General features: G+C 45.1%; 1 protein-coding gene across 2 annotated transcripts in view; it reads left to right on the forward strand.

The window, feature by feature from the left end:
• TTK (TTK protein kinase) overlaps positions 1 to 17,008 on the forward strand; it is a 95,289-nt gene extending 78,281 nt beyond the window's left edge. The window contains exons 19-21 of one of the 2 annotated variants that reach the window (XM_032774990.2): positions 4,943 to 5,033; positions 5,318 to 5,421; positions 16,189 to 17,008. In XM_032774990.2, coding sequence (XP_032630881.1) covers positions 4,943 to 5,033; positions 5,318 to 5,421; positions 16,189 to 16,275 — 282 coding nt within the window. In that variant the 3' untranslated portion in view covers positions 16,276 to 17,008. The remainder of the gene's footprint in view (positions 1 to 4,942; positions 5,034 to 5,317; positions 5,422 to 16,188) is intronic. The other variant, XM_075063817.1, reaches the window with a different exon arrangement.
• The last annotated feature ends 666 nt before the right edge of the window (positions 17,009 to 17,674 follow it).

The raw sequence follows: 17,674 nt of genomic DNA on the forward strand, positions 1-17,674 counted from the left end.
GGCGGTTACACTCCCACCACCAGTTCTTGGGTCTCTCCAGTGGTGGCTCGACCCACAGGCAGTATGCGCGGGGGTCCCCTTCTCCAAACTGCAGCCCTTGCTGGCCCCGGTTACAGATGTGACAGCATTGGGGTGGGGACCTCATCTGGAGAATTCTGGACCCAAGGTTTTCGGGCACAAGATGAGTTCCCGCTTCACATCAACATCAAGAAGCTGAGAGCGGTCCACCTGCGTTCCAGGCCTTCCAGGCCTACTTGCAAGGGAAATGTATGCGGTGGTGGTGATAGACAACATGACCACAATGTTTTATATAAATAAGCAGATCATAGCTCGTTCCTCTCCCCTATGTCAGGAAGCCCTGAGGCTGTGGGACTTCTGCATCACTCACTCAATTCACCTGGAAGCATCCTACCTTCTGGGTTCTCAGAACGACTTGGCAGACTATCTCAGCAGATCCTTCCACAACCACGAGTGATCCATTTGTCCGGACATGATGAACAGCATTTTCCAAAGGTGGGGAGTTTCCCAGATCGACCAGTTCACCACAAAAAGCAACAGAAAGTGCCTAGAGTTCTGTTCCTTCAAGAACCACAGCCCGGACTCCCTCGCAGACATGTTCCTTTGGATGGGCCACCTGTTGTATGTGTTCTCGTTTTCCAGCTCATCCACAAGGTTCTGCTCAAGATCCACAGGCAGCGGGCTGCAGTTGTACTGATAGCAGCAGCCTGGCCTCGCCAGCACTTGTATACCATGCTCCTGGTGCTATCAGTGGACAACCCAATCACATTGCCTTTGCTTCCGGACCTGATCACTCAAGACCATGGCAGTCTCCAGCATCCCAGCCTAGAGTCTCTCCATCTTATATCTTGAAGCTTCATGGCTAAACCCAGTAGAACTAATGTGTTCTGAGTCTGTTAGAGAGGTTCTCCATGGCCAAGTGGAAAAGATTCTCAGTCTGGTGCTCGCAAGGTCAGTCCTCTGACACAGGCCTCTCATTTTACCTCTCATTTTAGACTATCTGCTGCACTTAAAAAAGCAGGGCCTGTCAATCTCATCGATAAGGGTTCACCTAATCACCATTTCAGCATTCCACCCGGGTGTAGCTGGCCACTCAATCTTCTCCAACATGATGGTCAGCCAGTTTCTTAAATGTCTTGACAGAATATACTCGCCTTAATATAGTTCTTTCAAGACTAAGGGGCCCCCTTTTGAGCCCCTAGCAACCTGCTCTCTACTCTGCCTGTCACGAAAAGTGGCATTCCTGGTCACAATAACATCAGCTAGGAGAATGTCCTAACTTAAGGCCTTAACCTTTGACCCTCCTTATACCATTTTTTATAAGGACAAGGTGCAGCTTAGGCCTCACCTGGCCTTTCCCCCAAAGGTCATCTCTCAATTTCATGCCAATCGGGACATTTTTCTCTCAGTCTTTTACCCTAAGCCACATGCTAACAGTCGGGAGCAAAGACTCCATTCCTTGGATGTTCAAGTATTGCCCTTTTATATAGAGCATGCATTTCATAAGTCAAATCAGTTGTTCAAAGTAGCAGGCAAGATGAGGGGCCTCCTGGTGTCTTCTCAAAGAATTTAATTGTGGATCACATCCTGTATTCGGGCATGTTACGGTTTGGGAAAGATACCTGCCCCTGCACTAACAGCACATTCTATAAGAGCGTAGGCCTCCTCGGCGGCATTCCTTGCCCAGGTCCCAATCCAGGAGATCTGCAGGCTGGCAACGTGGTTGTCTGTCCACACGTTCATCTCTGATTATGCCATTACCCAGCATGCAAGGGACAATGCAGCATTTGGCCGAGCAGTGCTTCAGCCAACGATTCCATGAACTCCAACCCCGCTTCCTAGCAAGGCTTGGGAGTTGCCTATTTGGAATCAACATGAGCAATCACATGAAGAAGAAAAAAGTTACCCACATTTCATAACTGTTGTTCTTTGAGGTGTGTTATTCAGTCTATTCCAAGACCCACCTGCCTTCCTTTCTGTCAGAGTTTCCTGGCAAAAAAGAACTGAAGAGGTGGTGGGTTGGCAGGGACCTATATGCACTGCCATGAAGGCGCAACTCCAGGGGGCTCCACTGCCTAACAAATGGGTACCGCTAGGGAAAAAACCTTCCGACGTCTGTGCACATGGCATGCGCACACTTACTAGGAATGGGCATGAGCAACACATCTCTAAGAACAACAGTTACAGAAGGTAAGCAACTGTTTTTTTTCCCACACGATGCACAGTCAACCTGTGGAACTCCTTGCCAGAGGATGCTGTCAAGGCCAAGACTATCACAGGGTTAAAAAAATAGCTAGATACATTCATGGAGGATAGGTCCATAAATGGCTATTAGCGAGGATGGGCAGGGATGGTATCCCTAGCCTCTGTTTGCCAGAAGCTGGGAATGGGTGACGGGATGGATCACTTGATTACCTGTTCTATTCATTCCCTCTGGGGCACTTGGCATTGGCCATTGTCAGAAGACAGGGTACTGGGCTAGATGGATCTTTGGTCTGACCAAGTATGGCTGGTTCTTATGTTCTTACATACCATTATCCTCATTTTCACAGTTGGGGAAATTAAAGTACGGAGACTTAGACTTGCTTAAGGTCACACAGGAAGTCTATCACAGAGCAGGGAATGGAACCTAGGAGTCCCAGGTCCTATGCACTGGACCATGCTTCCTCTCATGCTCCTCCCCCCCTTGTCTGCCCCACTGATTCCATACTTGTTCCTGCAGCCTCTCTCCAGATCCTCAACCTGTGTGTTCCATGCTGACACCTGCCTCTCTGTGGGAAAGATGGTTGGACAGGGAGAGCCAGGCTATGCTGGACAGGCAGAGAGAAGGGAGAGGAGATGATGCAGAAGTTGTGAAGGGACTAACATGCAGTCTGTCTTTGTCTGGGATAATCATTGCCTATAAGCCAAAGGCAGTGGAAGGGCAGAGCTGGGCTGTGGTAAATCAGGGAGCTGAGATTTTTTTTTTTTCCCCAGTGAAGGAAACTAAATGCCCAGAAATTTCATTAACGTGGAGTTAAGGTGCCTAATGTCCTTCCAGAATATGGAGAGTGTTTGTCTAAATTTAAACATCTGAAAACAAGGAAATATAAGTAAAGTACACACTAGCCACCCAACCCAACCTTAACGTTTTCCTCTGAATGATGCCCCATTATGCCAATAACACATACTATCACTCGACCCTTACAGATGTTACAGAACACTTTGGGAACCTGAGCACTGTAGGACAAAGTCTAAGTCTTTCTCCTTGGAAAAGCAATGCTCATGGTTAGATCAGGCATAGCGAACAGGAGCTAACTATACTTGGCCTACACCCAAACCCCATCCCAAGCTTGCTGAATGTTACCACACTTCCACCCTTGCCCTGAGAATTCCTTTTGAGACATTGTTTTCACTTATCCCTCACTCCTTGGAGGCTACTGTCATATATGCCACCTGAGTGCTGGGATTCTCCAAGGCAAGAAGACACCATTGTGCTCCTCTGTGGACACAGTCTACAAAACTCCTCATTAAAATGAGGCATACTTGAACTTTTAAAAACACACGTGCCTCTTATCACATTGTAATAACAGCTCAGCCAAGTTGCTCCAACCAATTTCTCCACCATTCAATATAGCTACACCTAACACAGTGAAGGCAGTTGGAGCACATCCAGATAAATGCTGGAATTCAAGGCTGTGGAGCACAACACACAGTGACACGTTGTTAGAACTTCCTCATGTCTACCTATTATGGTGCACTGCGCTATTGAATCGTTCTCTGCGACTTTTGCCAATTCCCGGGGACAAAATTAAGGTTACATTGTGGGGGTAGTGTACACAGTACATTCTGGTTTTCAGAGGTTTAAATTTAGCCACTCTCCATATTTTGGGAGCCCACTGGGCAACCTTAACTCTGTTAATGAAATTTCTTAGCATCTAATTTCTGCACAAATGTGACTAAATCTGCAGCTATTACATTCATTTAATACAAATTAATGTGACTGCATAATTAGAATTCCTATTCAGAAGATAGGTTTTTAAAAAACTTCCAATTCTGAATTTAAAAGTAAAAAACGTGTATTCCAACATGATCTGTCCAAACAGAACCAAGTCAAAGGCTCCATTGTTAGTGTACCTCTTCTGTAAATTGTAACTTCTCAGGTAAGTTGTGTCTTCATTTAAAACATAACTAGAAGATAGCTCTATCCTGGTTCACTAGTGCCAAGGTAATCGCCGCCCATGTAGTTTAGGATTAAGCATTGATAATATAGGATGTGGGGGGTATATGTTAACCCTGTGATATGAAAGTTACAACTCCGATCTAGATCCTGAAGAATTGCTTTTTCGTGTAGCTGGGATTTCTGATAAAGTTAGGAAAAATATTTCTAGTTGAATTAAATGTTTTGTTTTGATTTTGTTATTTTTTTTAATAAAATTGAAGGAAATTTTGAAATGGTCATTTCAAGTAGAATTTTTTTCTACATAAATTTGTGAAATGTTTAGTTGATTAGAATCTGCATTCCCCGTAAATGAATAAATAAAATAAAATATTTGCTCAAACTATTTTTCCCAGTTCTATCCCTAACTAAACTATGTCAGACTACTTTGGCATTTACAACAGGACAGCTTCCTACTCCTCATGTCTGCAAAGGAGTGACATTACAGGAGTATTTCAGTTTCTCTTCTGTGAATAGGGGATTTCTAGGCATCTTGGTTTTAAGCGCTGAGGATCCATACATGTGTTACAGCTTCCTTCCAGTTCAACAGATACAGCCAATTTGATGATATCCTACCGAAACAAGTTTTATAAGTTACAGATTTGTACATGGATACCAGCATAACAGTAGTGAATCAGGAAATTAAGCATGTATATTTAACTGTAGAAAACAAAGCTTCAACTATTCACCCACTCAACCTACTTTTTCAATCTTTTTGTTTTGTAGCGCTGTTTAATAAGGAACCCTAAACAAAGAATATCAATTTCTGAATTGTTGACTCATCCATATGTGCACATTCAAACCTATCCACAGACAGGTAATTTTTACATTTTATATTAAAGTTATATTATAATAAATTAGTGAACATTTTCTAGATTTCTCTAAATTTATTTTGATTTTAAAGAGGAATGCCTTTTATTGTGTGCGTTCTCCAGTTATTGGAGTTATGCATAAGTGTTTCTGGTACACTTGTGTATGTGTTGACAAGGGCTCCAGTATCTTAATTCTGAAATTCTTATATATTCAGAATAAAAGACTGATTGTATACATTTTGTAAATTACACTTAGCATGCAGGTTTCAACATAACTATATTTGAATAGCCGTAGGTGGTCTGAATACAAAAGGAACAACAGAAGAAATGAAGCGCATCCTTGGCCAACTTATTGGTCTGAACTCTCCTAACTCTATTTCTAGAGCTGCTAGAGTGAGTACAGTTTTTATACCAATATAATGTTCACATTTCTTTAAAATATAATCAGTTTAGTTAAAATAAGTATGTGCATCACAAAGCTAATAGGAGTAAGTGTTTCAAAACTTTATCACCCGATATAAAGGACCTGTGCAATATTGTCATGAAGTTTGCAGATTAGTAAATTACCATTTCTCATGATCCTTGAGTGGAGTGGGAGTTAGTGGTGGTCATAACATGATTTTTTCTCATCTCCTTGCCTTGCGCAATAGATGTTTCTCCCTAGTTTCCTGTGCTGACTACTGTTTTCCATTCTCTCTCTCTCCTCTCTGACACAGCCCATGTCGTTCTTCTTCTGCCCTGACCAAAAGTAACAAGCTGCTGTGAAGTGGGCTAGTACTGCAGCACTTTCCTGCAGTCTATATGGATGAATGAACAAATCTTCATATCCATCAGGCAGCCAGTTCAGATGCAGGGTTTTACTTCTGCTGTTTTTCCTCCTCCTGGTGTTGAGGCATGCTTTCCCAATTATTCCTCTCTATCTATGGAAGCAGCGAGTACCCCTCTGCCAAGGTGTCATCTTTCTTCCAGACCTCAGAAGAGCCCTAGATGACATTCTAGAAAAAGATAGGGAAGAGCAGTTTAAAATGTACCTAATTTGCCTCTCCTTGCAGTCGTAGAGGAGAACGGTTCTGCCAATCTGCCCCACTCCACAGCCAGTCTTGAACAGGGTTGGGAGTGCCTTTGAACTGGGCAACTGTTCTATGCTTTATTAGCACTCCATCCCAGTGAGATGGCTGACTGCTCCCAACTTCCCACAGATATCTGAGAGGATCTCCAGGAGGGCTTAGATCCAGTCTGAGGCTTGCAAGACAATGGTAGAGGTAGGGGATACACTTTATCTCTGGGAGATTGGCAGGGGGGAACCTCCTTCGCTCCCAATAGGGAATCACTTCAATTAGGAGCCCTGGCCTTCCTACACTTCTCTTTTTCCACAAAGAATCTTCTCATCTTCCTGCCAAAAGAATAAAATCTACCAAAGAGATCTTCTATTTCTCAGCAGGCCCTCAATTCCTTTGAGGGACTTTTTCCAGTGCCCTATGGGCCAGGGGGAACCTAATCCTTCTCTCCATCCCACCCACTCCCCAATTCAGGTAGTCAGCCTGAGAAGGTAGGCTGGAAGTAGATCCAAACTAGCCAGCTGTACTGCACTTTCCCATATTGCAAAAACCCTATAAAGGGTGGGTGAGGGTTACTTGTTTCTCACAGATCTTTAAAATATCCACTGAACAGAAATGTTTGAGACAGAGCTTCTTGTTGTCTGCCAAGGCAGCCCCATAGAGCTGATACAGCCTATCCATCCTCCTATTGGGAAGACGGTAGAAATCTGATGTGCTACTCCCAAATTTTCTTTCACCCTATCCAAGAGCCACCTTAGGCTCTATAAACTGAACGTCTGACTTCCAGGATCTACTAGAAGACAGATTTGGCAATGGCTTTCAATTTTACATCCTTTGGCCTGCCTCTAGAAGCTAGCATGGCCCTTTGTGGCAACACCCCCCAACCCCCTTTTGGACAGGAGGGTGTTCAGAATAGTTCAAACTGAGCAGCACTGTGACCACTATCATTTCTTCATGTAATTGTCTGTGTAAATACCACTGCTGGGGCACGTGTTCCCAGTGCACTCAGGCTGGAGTCTTTTGATCAGCAATGTGTGTTGGGGCAGCACATGCTCTCTGAATGTCCTCGTGGCTCTAAAAGTGGGATGCCCCAACCACCGCATAGTTCCTTCTCACAACCCATAGCTTCTAGTCAGAGGTTTCACACAAAGGTTCTTTGTACATCATGTAGTCTCTTTTTATGTGTAAAGTCTTGTAAATAATTAGTTGATTAGTACCTAGATTGGATTTAGTGATAGAAATGTTTTATAGCATTTCCATTTCTTGATTTGGAAACTTTCCTTTTCTTTCCTGTAACGTTCTTTATCCTGCTGCAGTCTCATCATGACTGAGCACAAGTCCCCAGGATTTAAGAATTGTACATGATGTGAGGCAGTAATGCTATTAAATGGCCATACAAGATGCTTAACTTATCTGTGTGAAGGGTATGTTACTGACGTGCTGTTTGTAAGTCTGTTTCTAAGAAGATATATTGAGCAGGAGAATTTCATCTTAGGATGTTTCTTTTCAGAAGTTTATGCACTGAACTTGCTGGTATCAATAACATCCGTGCGGATTACTACTATGCCTATGGCCCCGCTACAGTCTTTGGCAATATCCTATCATACGGTACAGATCCTTTGATTGCCATCAACCTCAATACCAACATCAGCCTCGACTCATTCAGTGCCAAGAGTGTAACTTGTTATAACACTAAAAACAGTATTTTTGTATCTCTTAGGTAGTTTTAATTAGACTTTACTTAGCCAGTTATTTAAAAACAAACAAACAAGCATCCTTTTGGTTCCTTAGCTTAGCAGTAGAGAGAGCATTTCCTTTAACCAGTTTCTAGATTTTTTTTTCATTTCCCTTCCCGATTGGGAAAAATTAATGGACGTAATGCCAGGCTCACCTGATTTTAAGAGATGCGACTCTTGCCACAAGGCAATACCGGTCTCTGACAGCCACGCATCTTGTATCTGTTGCCTGGGGGAAACTCATATCCCCCAGAAATGTGCTCACTGTAGCAATTTAAAGGTGAGGGATCTCTGCCTTAAAATGATTTTAATGGAAAAGTCCCACTACCCTCCTCAAGAGAGAACATCAACAGTCACAGAGCAGTAAAGCTTCTAACAATGGCACTGCTCAGCCTTCCGAAGCTTCAAGGAAGTGAGACACGACCTCCCCGAAACAGGATACTCAGAGAAAGAGGAGTTCCCCATCGAGCTCATCCAGAGAGAACACCTATGAGGCCACTTCCAGCACCTCAACAGCTATGGGATTCACTTCTGGTTTATTATCTCTTATGTTCTCTAAAAGCCTATGCTTCAGGGTTTCAGCTGGCCACCTGCAAGTGTCACAGAGGGATTTTTCCCCCCCGATGTATTTAGAGGTGTTTTTTTCATTTCCTTTTCCTGAAGCATCAGGGATGGCCACAGGTGGAGATGGGACTTTGGATGTGGAAGATCACAGCTCTGAAATGGCACTGAGTATTCTCTCTCTCTCTCTCTCTCTCTCTTGTGCTTTAGTGGCTTGGTCTTGCTCACATGCTCAGGGTCTAACTAATCGCCATACATGGGGTTGAGAAGGAATCTTCTGCCAGGTCAGATTGGCAGTGAACTTGGGGAGTTTTTACCTTCCTTTGCACTGTATGGGTGCAGGTCACTTGCCAGGAATTTTGGGGGCATGTTCCACTGATAGTTTTACTATCTCTGAAATAGTAGATAGATCCAAAGAGAGCCTGCAAAGAGGTCCGTTTCCCTCTAAGATCCATGTGATGGGTGCATCTTCCCTAGAATGAATAGGCCATATAGACAATTTGTGAACTCAGGGCATTTGGTCACCTCAAGAAACATCATTTCATATAAACATACTGGAATTGAGAGCTATCCATCAAATTTGTGAAGTCGTTCTGGCAAAGATCAAAGGCCTCTCTGTTTTAAGTAATGACCAACACAACTGTTATATTTTACCTAAACAAGCAGGGATGAGCCAGATCCTCCCTACTGTGTTGGGAGGCAGTATAACTTTGCACTTGCTGCATTCCTGCACATCATGAGGGGGAGGGATAGCTCAGTGGTTTGAGCATTGGCCTGCTAAACCCAAGGTTGTGAGTTCAGTCGTTGAGGGGGCCACTTAGGGATCTGGGGCAAAATCAGTATTTGGTCCTGCTAGTGAAGGCAGGGAGCTGGACTCTATAACCTTTCAGGGTCCCTTCCAGTTCTATGAGAGAGGTATATCTCCATATATTTTTTTAAAATATTTTTAAAAGCCAGTCTCTTTCCAGGGATTCACAATTTACTAGTGGATAACCTCAGCAGGGAATTCAGATAAAAGGTGATTCACTTCATTTTCTCAAGATGTGGTTTTCCCTCTGTAGATCTGTTCCACTAGGGCAGTGGTTCCCTAACTTTAACAACCTGTGCACCCCTTTCACCACAATGTCAAGTCTTGCAAACCCCCTTCTAAAAAATGAATATTTCCAGGGATTTTCTCTTTTACTGAGTATAAATTATAAAAGCAGTGATCTTGGAAATATAAAATTTGTTTTTATGACATGCTTATTACACACTATTATTAATTATTTATCATTACACTATTTTTATTACATTATGAAAACGGCAACACTCTTCCAAGATCTCACTTTCGTAGCTTGTATCACTTTGAGTAAGCTTGTTTATAAGACAAGGCTCCTATGTTTCATCAAGAAGTATCAGATGTGAAACAGCATGAAGGTATCTGAGAAGCCATCTCAAAGAGTTCCTCTTACACAAGCATTCAGGTCTTGAGCAGTTCAGGAAAACAACACGTTACAACGAAGCTTAAACTTGCTTTTCATAATAATTTTAAAAACAATACTAGCTATTTAATTTTAAAAACAGCAAAAAATACATCTCTTTCCATTTCTTATAAGGAGGCTTAAAGTTTAAATCCCCTCAGTGTGATAGATATGCTTGCTTTGATCTGCTTAATTCTTGGAAGTCCAGGGGCTCCAGGCTGCTGGCCCTGTGCTGCCCAGGGTCCCTAGGGACAGCTCTGTCGACCATTAGGGAATTTTTTCCCCATAACCCCCTGAAACATTTCGCGAACCCCTAGGGGTTCATGAACCCTAGTTTGGGAACCACTGCACTAGAGAAAACATGAGATGTCATTGATTCTGCTCTGGGGGAATGGCTCAAAATCCAATTCTAATCTCATGGCCCTTGGATACTATTATGTGTGTATCTCCCAATTGCCATGATACCAAGAATTCTAAGGAAAACCAAGCAGAATAGAGCCACGTTTAATTATGATATCCCCGACTTGGCCAAGGCAATTTAGTATGCAAATCTCCAAAGGTTTAGTTCAGTCACCAAATAACCTTACCTCTGCTCTTGGATGTAATATCTGAGTTAAGGACAGATCCTGTATCCAGATCCCACAACACTCCATCTGACAGCAAGGATGCTGAATAACTGATTTTATCAGAAAGACTATACAGGATCCACTTACCTCTCCAAATGGAAAAGAGTCTTAATATAGGTGCCATCACCATTGTCTCCATCAGTCTCACATCTCAGTCCTAGATTACCTTCTACAGCTCAAGAACTCTCACCTGTCTTTGAGCTCTTTGAGACAGCTTTTTGCCCATCATACAGCGGTTTTCTACTTTTTCTCACCCAAAGGTGGCAAGGTTTCTAAAACGTCTGATAAGCCTTCACTTGAGAAAAGGAATATGTGCTGTTAAAATTTGATTCTACTATGTCCTCTGGTTTTACCCTTTCAGCCTCTCACTCCATACTCTGTTTCACCTCTCTATCAAAAACATCCTTCTTTGGTGGTAGTAAGGTCGACCAGAAGAATGAGAGATTTACAGGCTCCAGTGGCAGACCCACTATACATGATTTTCCCTAATGACTAGATATCCTGAAACCACACCTCAGGTTCTTACCTAAAACAGTTTTGGGTTCATTTGACCCAAATAATGCACCTCAAAGGTGAAGAAAAATTGCATTTCTTAGTTGTACATGGAGCAATTTGTTTTTATTAAGAAAGAACTGAGTACATTAGGAAATCTGAGTTCTTCTTTGAGTACTTGCTCATATCAATTCCAGTTAGGTGTGCGCATGCCACATGCACATTCGTCGGAAGATTTTTACCTTAGCAACACTCGGTGGGTCGGCTGGGTTGCCCCCTGGAGTGGCGCTGTTATGGTGCCGGATATATACCCCTGCCAATCCAACGGCTCTTCAGTTCCTTCTTATCTCCCGTGACGGTCATTGGAACTGTGGAGCACGGCTTTCCTGATCTCCACGTCCCTAGCTACTCATAGTTCTTTGCTGTTTATTGTGTGTGTAGTTCGAGTTCTTATAGTTATAGTTAGTATTAGTTGTTGTATTTATAGTTAGTGTATATAGTTTGAGGGGGATCGGGGATTAGCCCCTTTCCTCCATCCCAGTACGGGCCCATGCCCAAGGCACCGGGATTCAAACCGTGCTCGGCGTGCCAGAAGCCGATGCCAATAGGGGATCCCCACGACTCCTGCCTCAAGTGCCTAGGGTAATCCCACCTTACCGATAAGTGCCGCATCTGCAAGTCGTTTAAACCAAGAACGAAGAAGGAGCGGGACTTTCGATTGAAACAGCTCCTCATGGAGTCGGCACTTAGTCCTGCAGCACTGGTACCGAGCGCCCAACAGACTGCTTCTGTAAAGAGCGCCCCTTCAGCCCCAGACCGTTCCGGTACCGAGAAGGAGCCCCGGCACCGACATCTGCTCGGCACTGCTCCCTGTCTCTGAGACCCAGGAAGCAACATAGTGCTCCAGCTGCTTCAGCTCCACAGAAGGAGCGCTCTTCGAAGACGGTTCGTCCGGCACCGTCATCTGCCGCGGCACCGTCGACTGTGGCACCACCGATTGCAGCTCCAGTGAGCGCGGCACCGTCAATTCCGGTCCCACAAGTGCCGTAGAATCCGGTACCTGACAGCTCCCCGTCTCATGCTGTGGTTGAGCTTGCCCTCCCTTCTACACCAGAAACCTCCACGGCAAGGGAGCTCATCGCCATAAAGGAGTTGACATGGCCTCAACCCCCGGTACCACCGGTGCGGATCATACAATCCATCAGGAAACCGGCCCTAGTAAGGCCATCTTCCGTTGGTCCAACAGAGAGACATCGTTCAAGATCACGGTCTCAAAGACACTCTCGAGCACGCCATTCCCGCTCACGGCGCCGCTCGCAGTCGCGGCACTGCTCTCCATCGCGGTACTGGTTGTACTCGCGGCACCGTTCGACATCTCGTTCGCCAGCCAGATACTCCCAGTACCAGTCCGACTCACGGCATCGCTCTCGGCACCGTGTATCCCGCAGTTGCTCCAGACGAAGGGACTTGAGGTCCCAGTCAACCTCCCGGCACCACTACGGTAGAAGATCCTGGTCTCGCTCGCGGTACCATTATAGCTTCCAGTATCACTCCCTGGTACCACCCCGGGATCGAGCACCGAGAACAGTGGCGCCCTCCCAGGGTCTATCGGCACCGCCGTGGCCATCGAGATACACATCGGTGTCATCGCAGGCTGGTAGTGCATCCTATCCTCAGGAGCGTGACTCTGACGTCCCCAGCCATATATTTCCAGAGAGCCAAAGCTACAAGCAAGGGCCTCATCACTGGTCCTTCTGGACTCTGTGGGCATACCACCACAGCCAAGGTGCACTATCAGTGGCTCAACAGTTGGCCCCATCAGACACAGAAGAGACACACACTACACCACGCCCCACCACTCGCGCGCACGGATGAGGCTCCAATACTATCTGCAGACACCGAGGTTCCACCTGACGCAGATGACGCTCCTCAAGTACAGGAGCCCCCACAGGACCCCCTGGTCCTGGGCCTCTTCTCCCTCCTCCTCACCTGACGAGGCGGTGGCAGGAACATCCTCCTCAGACCCTCCACCAATTGATCTCAGGGCCCATCAAGACCTTTTGAGACGAGTGGCTCAGAATATGAACTTACAGGTGGAGGAGGTCCCTGAAATAGAGGACCCTGTCATGGACATCCTATCGGCTGATGCATCTACTAAAGTGGCTGTTCCATTTATCTGCACCATACAGGCTAACGTGAACACCATTTGGCAATCCCCAGCCTCGATTCCGCCTACAGCAAGGGGAGTCCCCTCAGGTGTATGAATATCTCTACATTCACCCACCTCCTTGCTCTTTAGTGGTGCAATCGGTGAACGGAAAGGAGCGTCATGGCCAGCAAGCCCCAGCTCCTAAGTCAAAGGAGGCTAGGCACATGGACCTCCTAGGCCGCAAAATATACTCGGCTGGGGGCCTTCAACTTAGGGTGGCAAACCAACAAGCCCTCCTAAGTATATATAACTTTAACACGTGGGTGTCCTTGTGGAAGTTTACAGAGCTTCTTCCCCAATAGTTCCGTCAAGAATTTACGGCCCTACTTGAGGAGGGTAAAAAGGTAGCAAGAACCTCCCTCCAAGCCTCTCTGGATGCAGTGGACTCTGCAGCCAGAACTCTGGTGTCAGGAGGGACGATGAGGCGTATCTCCTGGCTCCAGATATCAGGCCTTCCCCCTGAATTACAACAAACTATTCAGGATTTGCCGTTCGAAGGCCAGGGCCTGTTCTCAGATAAGACTGACCCCATCACAAAGTCTGAAGGACAATCGCATTATAATGCACTCACTGGGTATGCACACGCAAATGACCCAATGCAGGACCTTCCAGCCCCAGCCACACCGTCCTTATGCACCGCCTAGGCCATGTCAGGACTTCAGCAGAAGGTGTGGTAGAGGGAATCGTCGAAGGCAGTCTGGCCTTCAAGGAGGTCAAAATCAGGCGCCCCCTAAACCACCAGTGGGACCCAAGTAGAACTTTTGATGGGATGCCTGAGGGCAGCCCACCAGTTGCTCTACCGGATCCTTCTCCTCCCTTTTTCAACCGCCTCTCCCAATTCCTCCCTGCCTGGTCCCAGCTAACTTCAGATCGTTGGGTCCTGTGCACGGTGGAAGTGGGATGCCCTCCAGTTTGTTTCAACTCTGCCTTCCCATCCTCCCTCCCCGTCCCTCTTCAGGGACCCTCTCACTAGCAATTCCTCTTACAAGAGGTCTAGTCGCTCCTAGCCATGGAAGCCATAGAGGAGGTACCAAAAGACATGAGGGGCAAGGGGTTTTATTCCTGCTACTTCCTAATCCCCAAGGCAAAGGGAGGTCTACGACTGATCCTAGACCTGCGAGAACTCAACAAATTCATGATAAAGCTGAAGTTCCGCATGGTAACCCTGGGGACCGTTATCCCGTCCCTGGATCCAGGAGACTGGTATGCCGCCCTCGATATGAAGGACGTGTATTTCCACATCGCAATTTACCCACCACACAGACGGTACCTCCATTTTGTGGTCAACCATCAACACTTTCAGTTCACTGTACTTCCGTTTGGCCTTTCTACGGCTCCACATGTGTTCACAAAATGCATGGGTGTAGTCACTGCCTCCCTCCGGCGTCGTCAGGTACACATCTACCCATATCTTGACGATTGGCTCATTCGAGGGACTTCCCAGTTACAAGTGTTGCAGCACCTGCGCATCGTCAAAGACCTCTTCGGGAGCCTAGGCCTGATGATTAACACAGAGGAGTCGACTCTGACACCCACGCAGAGAATAGACTTCATCGGAGTGGTTCTGGACTCCAATCTGGCCAGAGCCTGCCTCCCGTAGTTGCGTTTTCAAGCAATGGTGTCAATTATTCGAGGTCTTCAAACCTTCCTAACAATGTCGGTGTGCACCTGCCTCAGCCTAGTAGGTCACATGGCCTCCTACACCTTCGTGACCAAGCACGCGAGGCTACGCCTCTGTCCCTTTCAAACCTGACTTGCTTCAATATACCAACCACGCAGAGAACATAAGCAGAGGGAGTTAAAGATGAGGCTGTTTCATCACAAAGACTTGCTAATAGAGTCCAGTACAAGAGGAGATCCAATCAGCCAACTCCTAACAAACACCCACCTTCAAGAGTAACTGGACATTCCACAAGGACTCAGTCTATTTCTATAGCCTCTTTCAGAAATCTACCAATTATGAAGCTGTGTAAAATGTCTTATTTCCAGCTACTTGTTGACACAACATTATGCCACGGTAAGAGCATCCAGAGATGACACAAACTTGGCAGGACAGTTCTGTGTTTGCTAAATTCCTGGTACACACTGCCAGCAAAGGTCAGTGCTTGGAAGTCACCTGCAGTGGAATATATAGATGGACAATCACTCAAAGTTACTTACCTGTATAATAGTTGTGATTAAGATGTGGTGTTTGTATGTGTGTTCCATGCCATGCTTTCTATCCTAATTATTTGGAGTCTGTTAATATCAGGATTCCATATGGCAAAACAACTAAAGGGTAATTAGGGCAGCGCTGCCCTTAATGCCATCAGTTAAAGGTGTGTGAGGATATGTTGCCTCAGCGGGTACAGCCCAACAGGTACACTTGAGTACATTGGGCACACGTATACCAACGGTGTGGGTGTAAAGTATAAAAATAAAATATGGACAACATATCTCGAAGAACCAGAGTTACTGTGCAAGTAACAGTTTCATTCTATCCTTCATGCACTTCTGTGGCAGCTAGGCCAGAACAGAATCGTTACATATCTTAGCTTCTCCATAGGTCTTCCTTGCCTGGATATGATCTCTAGTAGTCAGACCTATTTTGTCCATATGGATGGCAGCCATTCAACAGAAACAAATTTATCTTACCTCCCTAATTGTATCCTGTGATGTGGCTATGTCAATATGGACACCCACCCAAGATGTCTCAAGGGCCAAATAATTTTTTTCCATTTCCTCTGTGGAACTCTACCTACTTGCATGTTCATTTTTTTTCTTAGTGGTCTTGCTTTGTATGTTTTTCACCATCTGGACACTAAACTGCATTTAATGCTAGTACTGCTTTACCCTGTCTTCCTATTAATTTCCTCATATTTGCATATATCTGAAATTTTAGTTCTGGGTTTAGATGGTACTCATTACTGTCTGTCGAAACAATTTTGCAAACTATGCTATCATTTTACAAACAGACATCATTTGAATAAGTACTTCTTGGAATGACTATTTCTACCCCTTTATCTTTTTAAATTTCAGACTTTATACGAACAGTGCAACAGTGGTGAAAGTCTTGATGTATCTGCGTTTACAAAACCTGGCAGTCAAGCACGGACAAAGAAATGATGTGCAGTAATGCATGATTTACTAGAAATGTGTAAAATAATTTTGATAAAATATATATTGATCTGCTCTTTTAAAAAAAGGACACTGACAGCATAAAGATCCTATTTTTAAAGTAAAGGTCATTATCTCTGTTGCGAGTAATGCCATAGATTATTAATACAGAATTTAAAAAATCAAATATACTCTTTACCATCTGCTGTCTATTTATAATCTGAATGTCACTGGTTAAATAGTGAAAATGAGCTAGTCCATCACACTTTATGGTCCTGGTACTGGCACAAGACTATAGTATTTGGATTGCAAATACTTGTGTGGGTATGTCTAAATAAAATACAACTTTGAGGAAACTTTAAAAAAAAGATGGGAGGGATTTTTAGATTTCTATAAAACCCAAACTGTGGATCTAAAGTACCTGACAGAGTCCTTGCAAGTGCCACTTGGAAAGTATATTCTACAGTTTGGTTCTTTACTGTCAAACATAGTCAATATCAGTGACTTTCATTAGGTCCAGTGGATTGTCTTAGACTTTTGGAAGATAAACACTTCTGTAATATTGTTAATGTTAAAGTGCTAAAACACAGCATTGTTTGTTGATAAATGTAAATCTAACATCCTGCCTTTGAGATTTTCAGTTGTCATTGGATGATAAATGATGCACTGGAAGTATTGATAAAACTCTGAAGAACAATGTAAATAAAGTGGCTTACACTGTATAAAAATTGTTCCATGTAAATTCAGTTTTCTATTTGCAAGTTTTTTTTCAAGGTGCAAAATATTCTTAGAAAAATGCTTACCATATATACTAGATCATATGCCAGTTCGTTTATAAGCTGACTCCCCCCAAGATGGATAAATAAAAATGGAAAATTTTTATGACCCATTCATAAGCCAATCCTGTAATTCAGGGGTCAGCAAGGATAAGCCACTGGCGGGCCAAGATGGTTTGTTTACCTCGAACGTCTGCAGGTACGGAGGTAAATCTAAGTAAACAAAGTGTCCTGGCATGCCAGCTGCTTACCCTGATGGGCAGGACAGCAACTGGTGGGGATATTTTTTGGGGGGAGAAGCTAGGGGTCAGGGAAGTAACCCCTGCGACCACCCCCCACATGACTCCACCCCTAGCCCAGGACCCCCACACTCTCCACATCCTATCCCTTCCCTCCTTATCTGGAGAGGGCCGGGGAGGATATCTCTGGCCTGGTTGGAGCTGCTCCGGCAGGCTTGCCAGCGCGGCCACAGCCTGCTCTGGTGGGCCAGACCAGGCAGCGTGGCTGCAGCATGTTCCAGCAGGCTGGGCCGGGCAGCGTGGCTGCAGCATGTTCCAGCAGGCTGGGCCGGGCAGCGTGGCTGCAGGCTGCCAGCCCTGGAGTTGTAGCTGCTTCAGAGGCTGTGGGGAGAG

Source organism: Chelonoidis abingdonii, chromosome 3 (genome assembly GCF_003597395.2).
Source record: "Chelonoidis abingdonii isolate Lonesome George chromosome 3, CheloAbing_2.0, whole genome shotgun sequence".
Lineage (NCBI taxonomy): Eukaryota > Metazoa > Chordata > Testudines > Testudinidae > Chelonoidis > Chelonoidis abingdonii.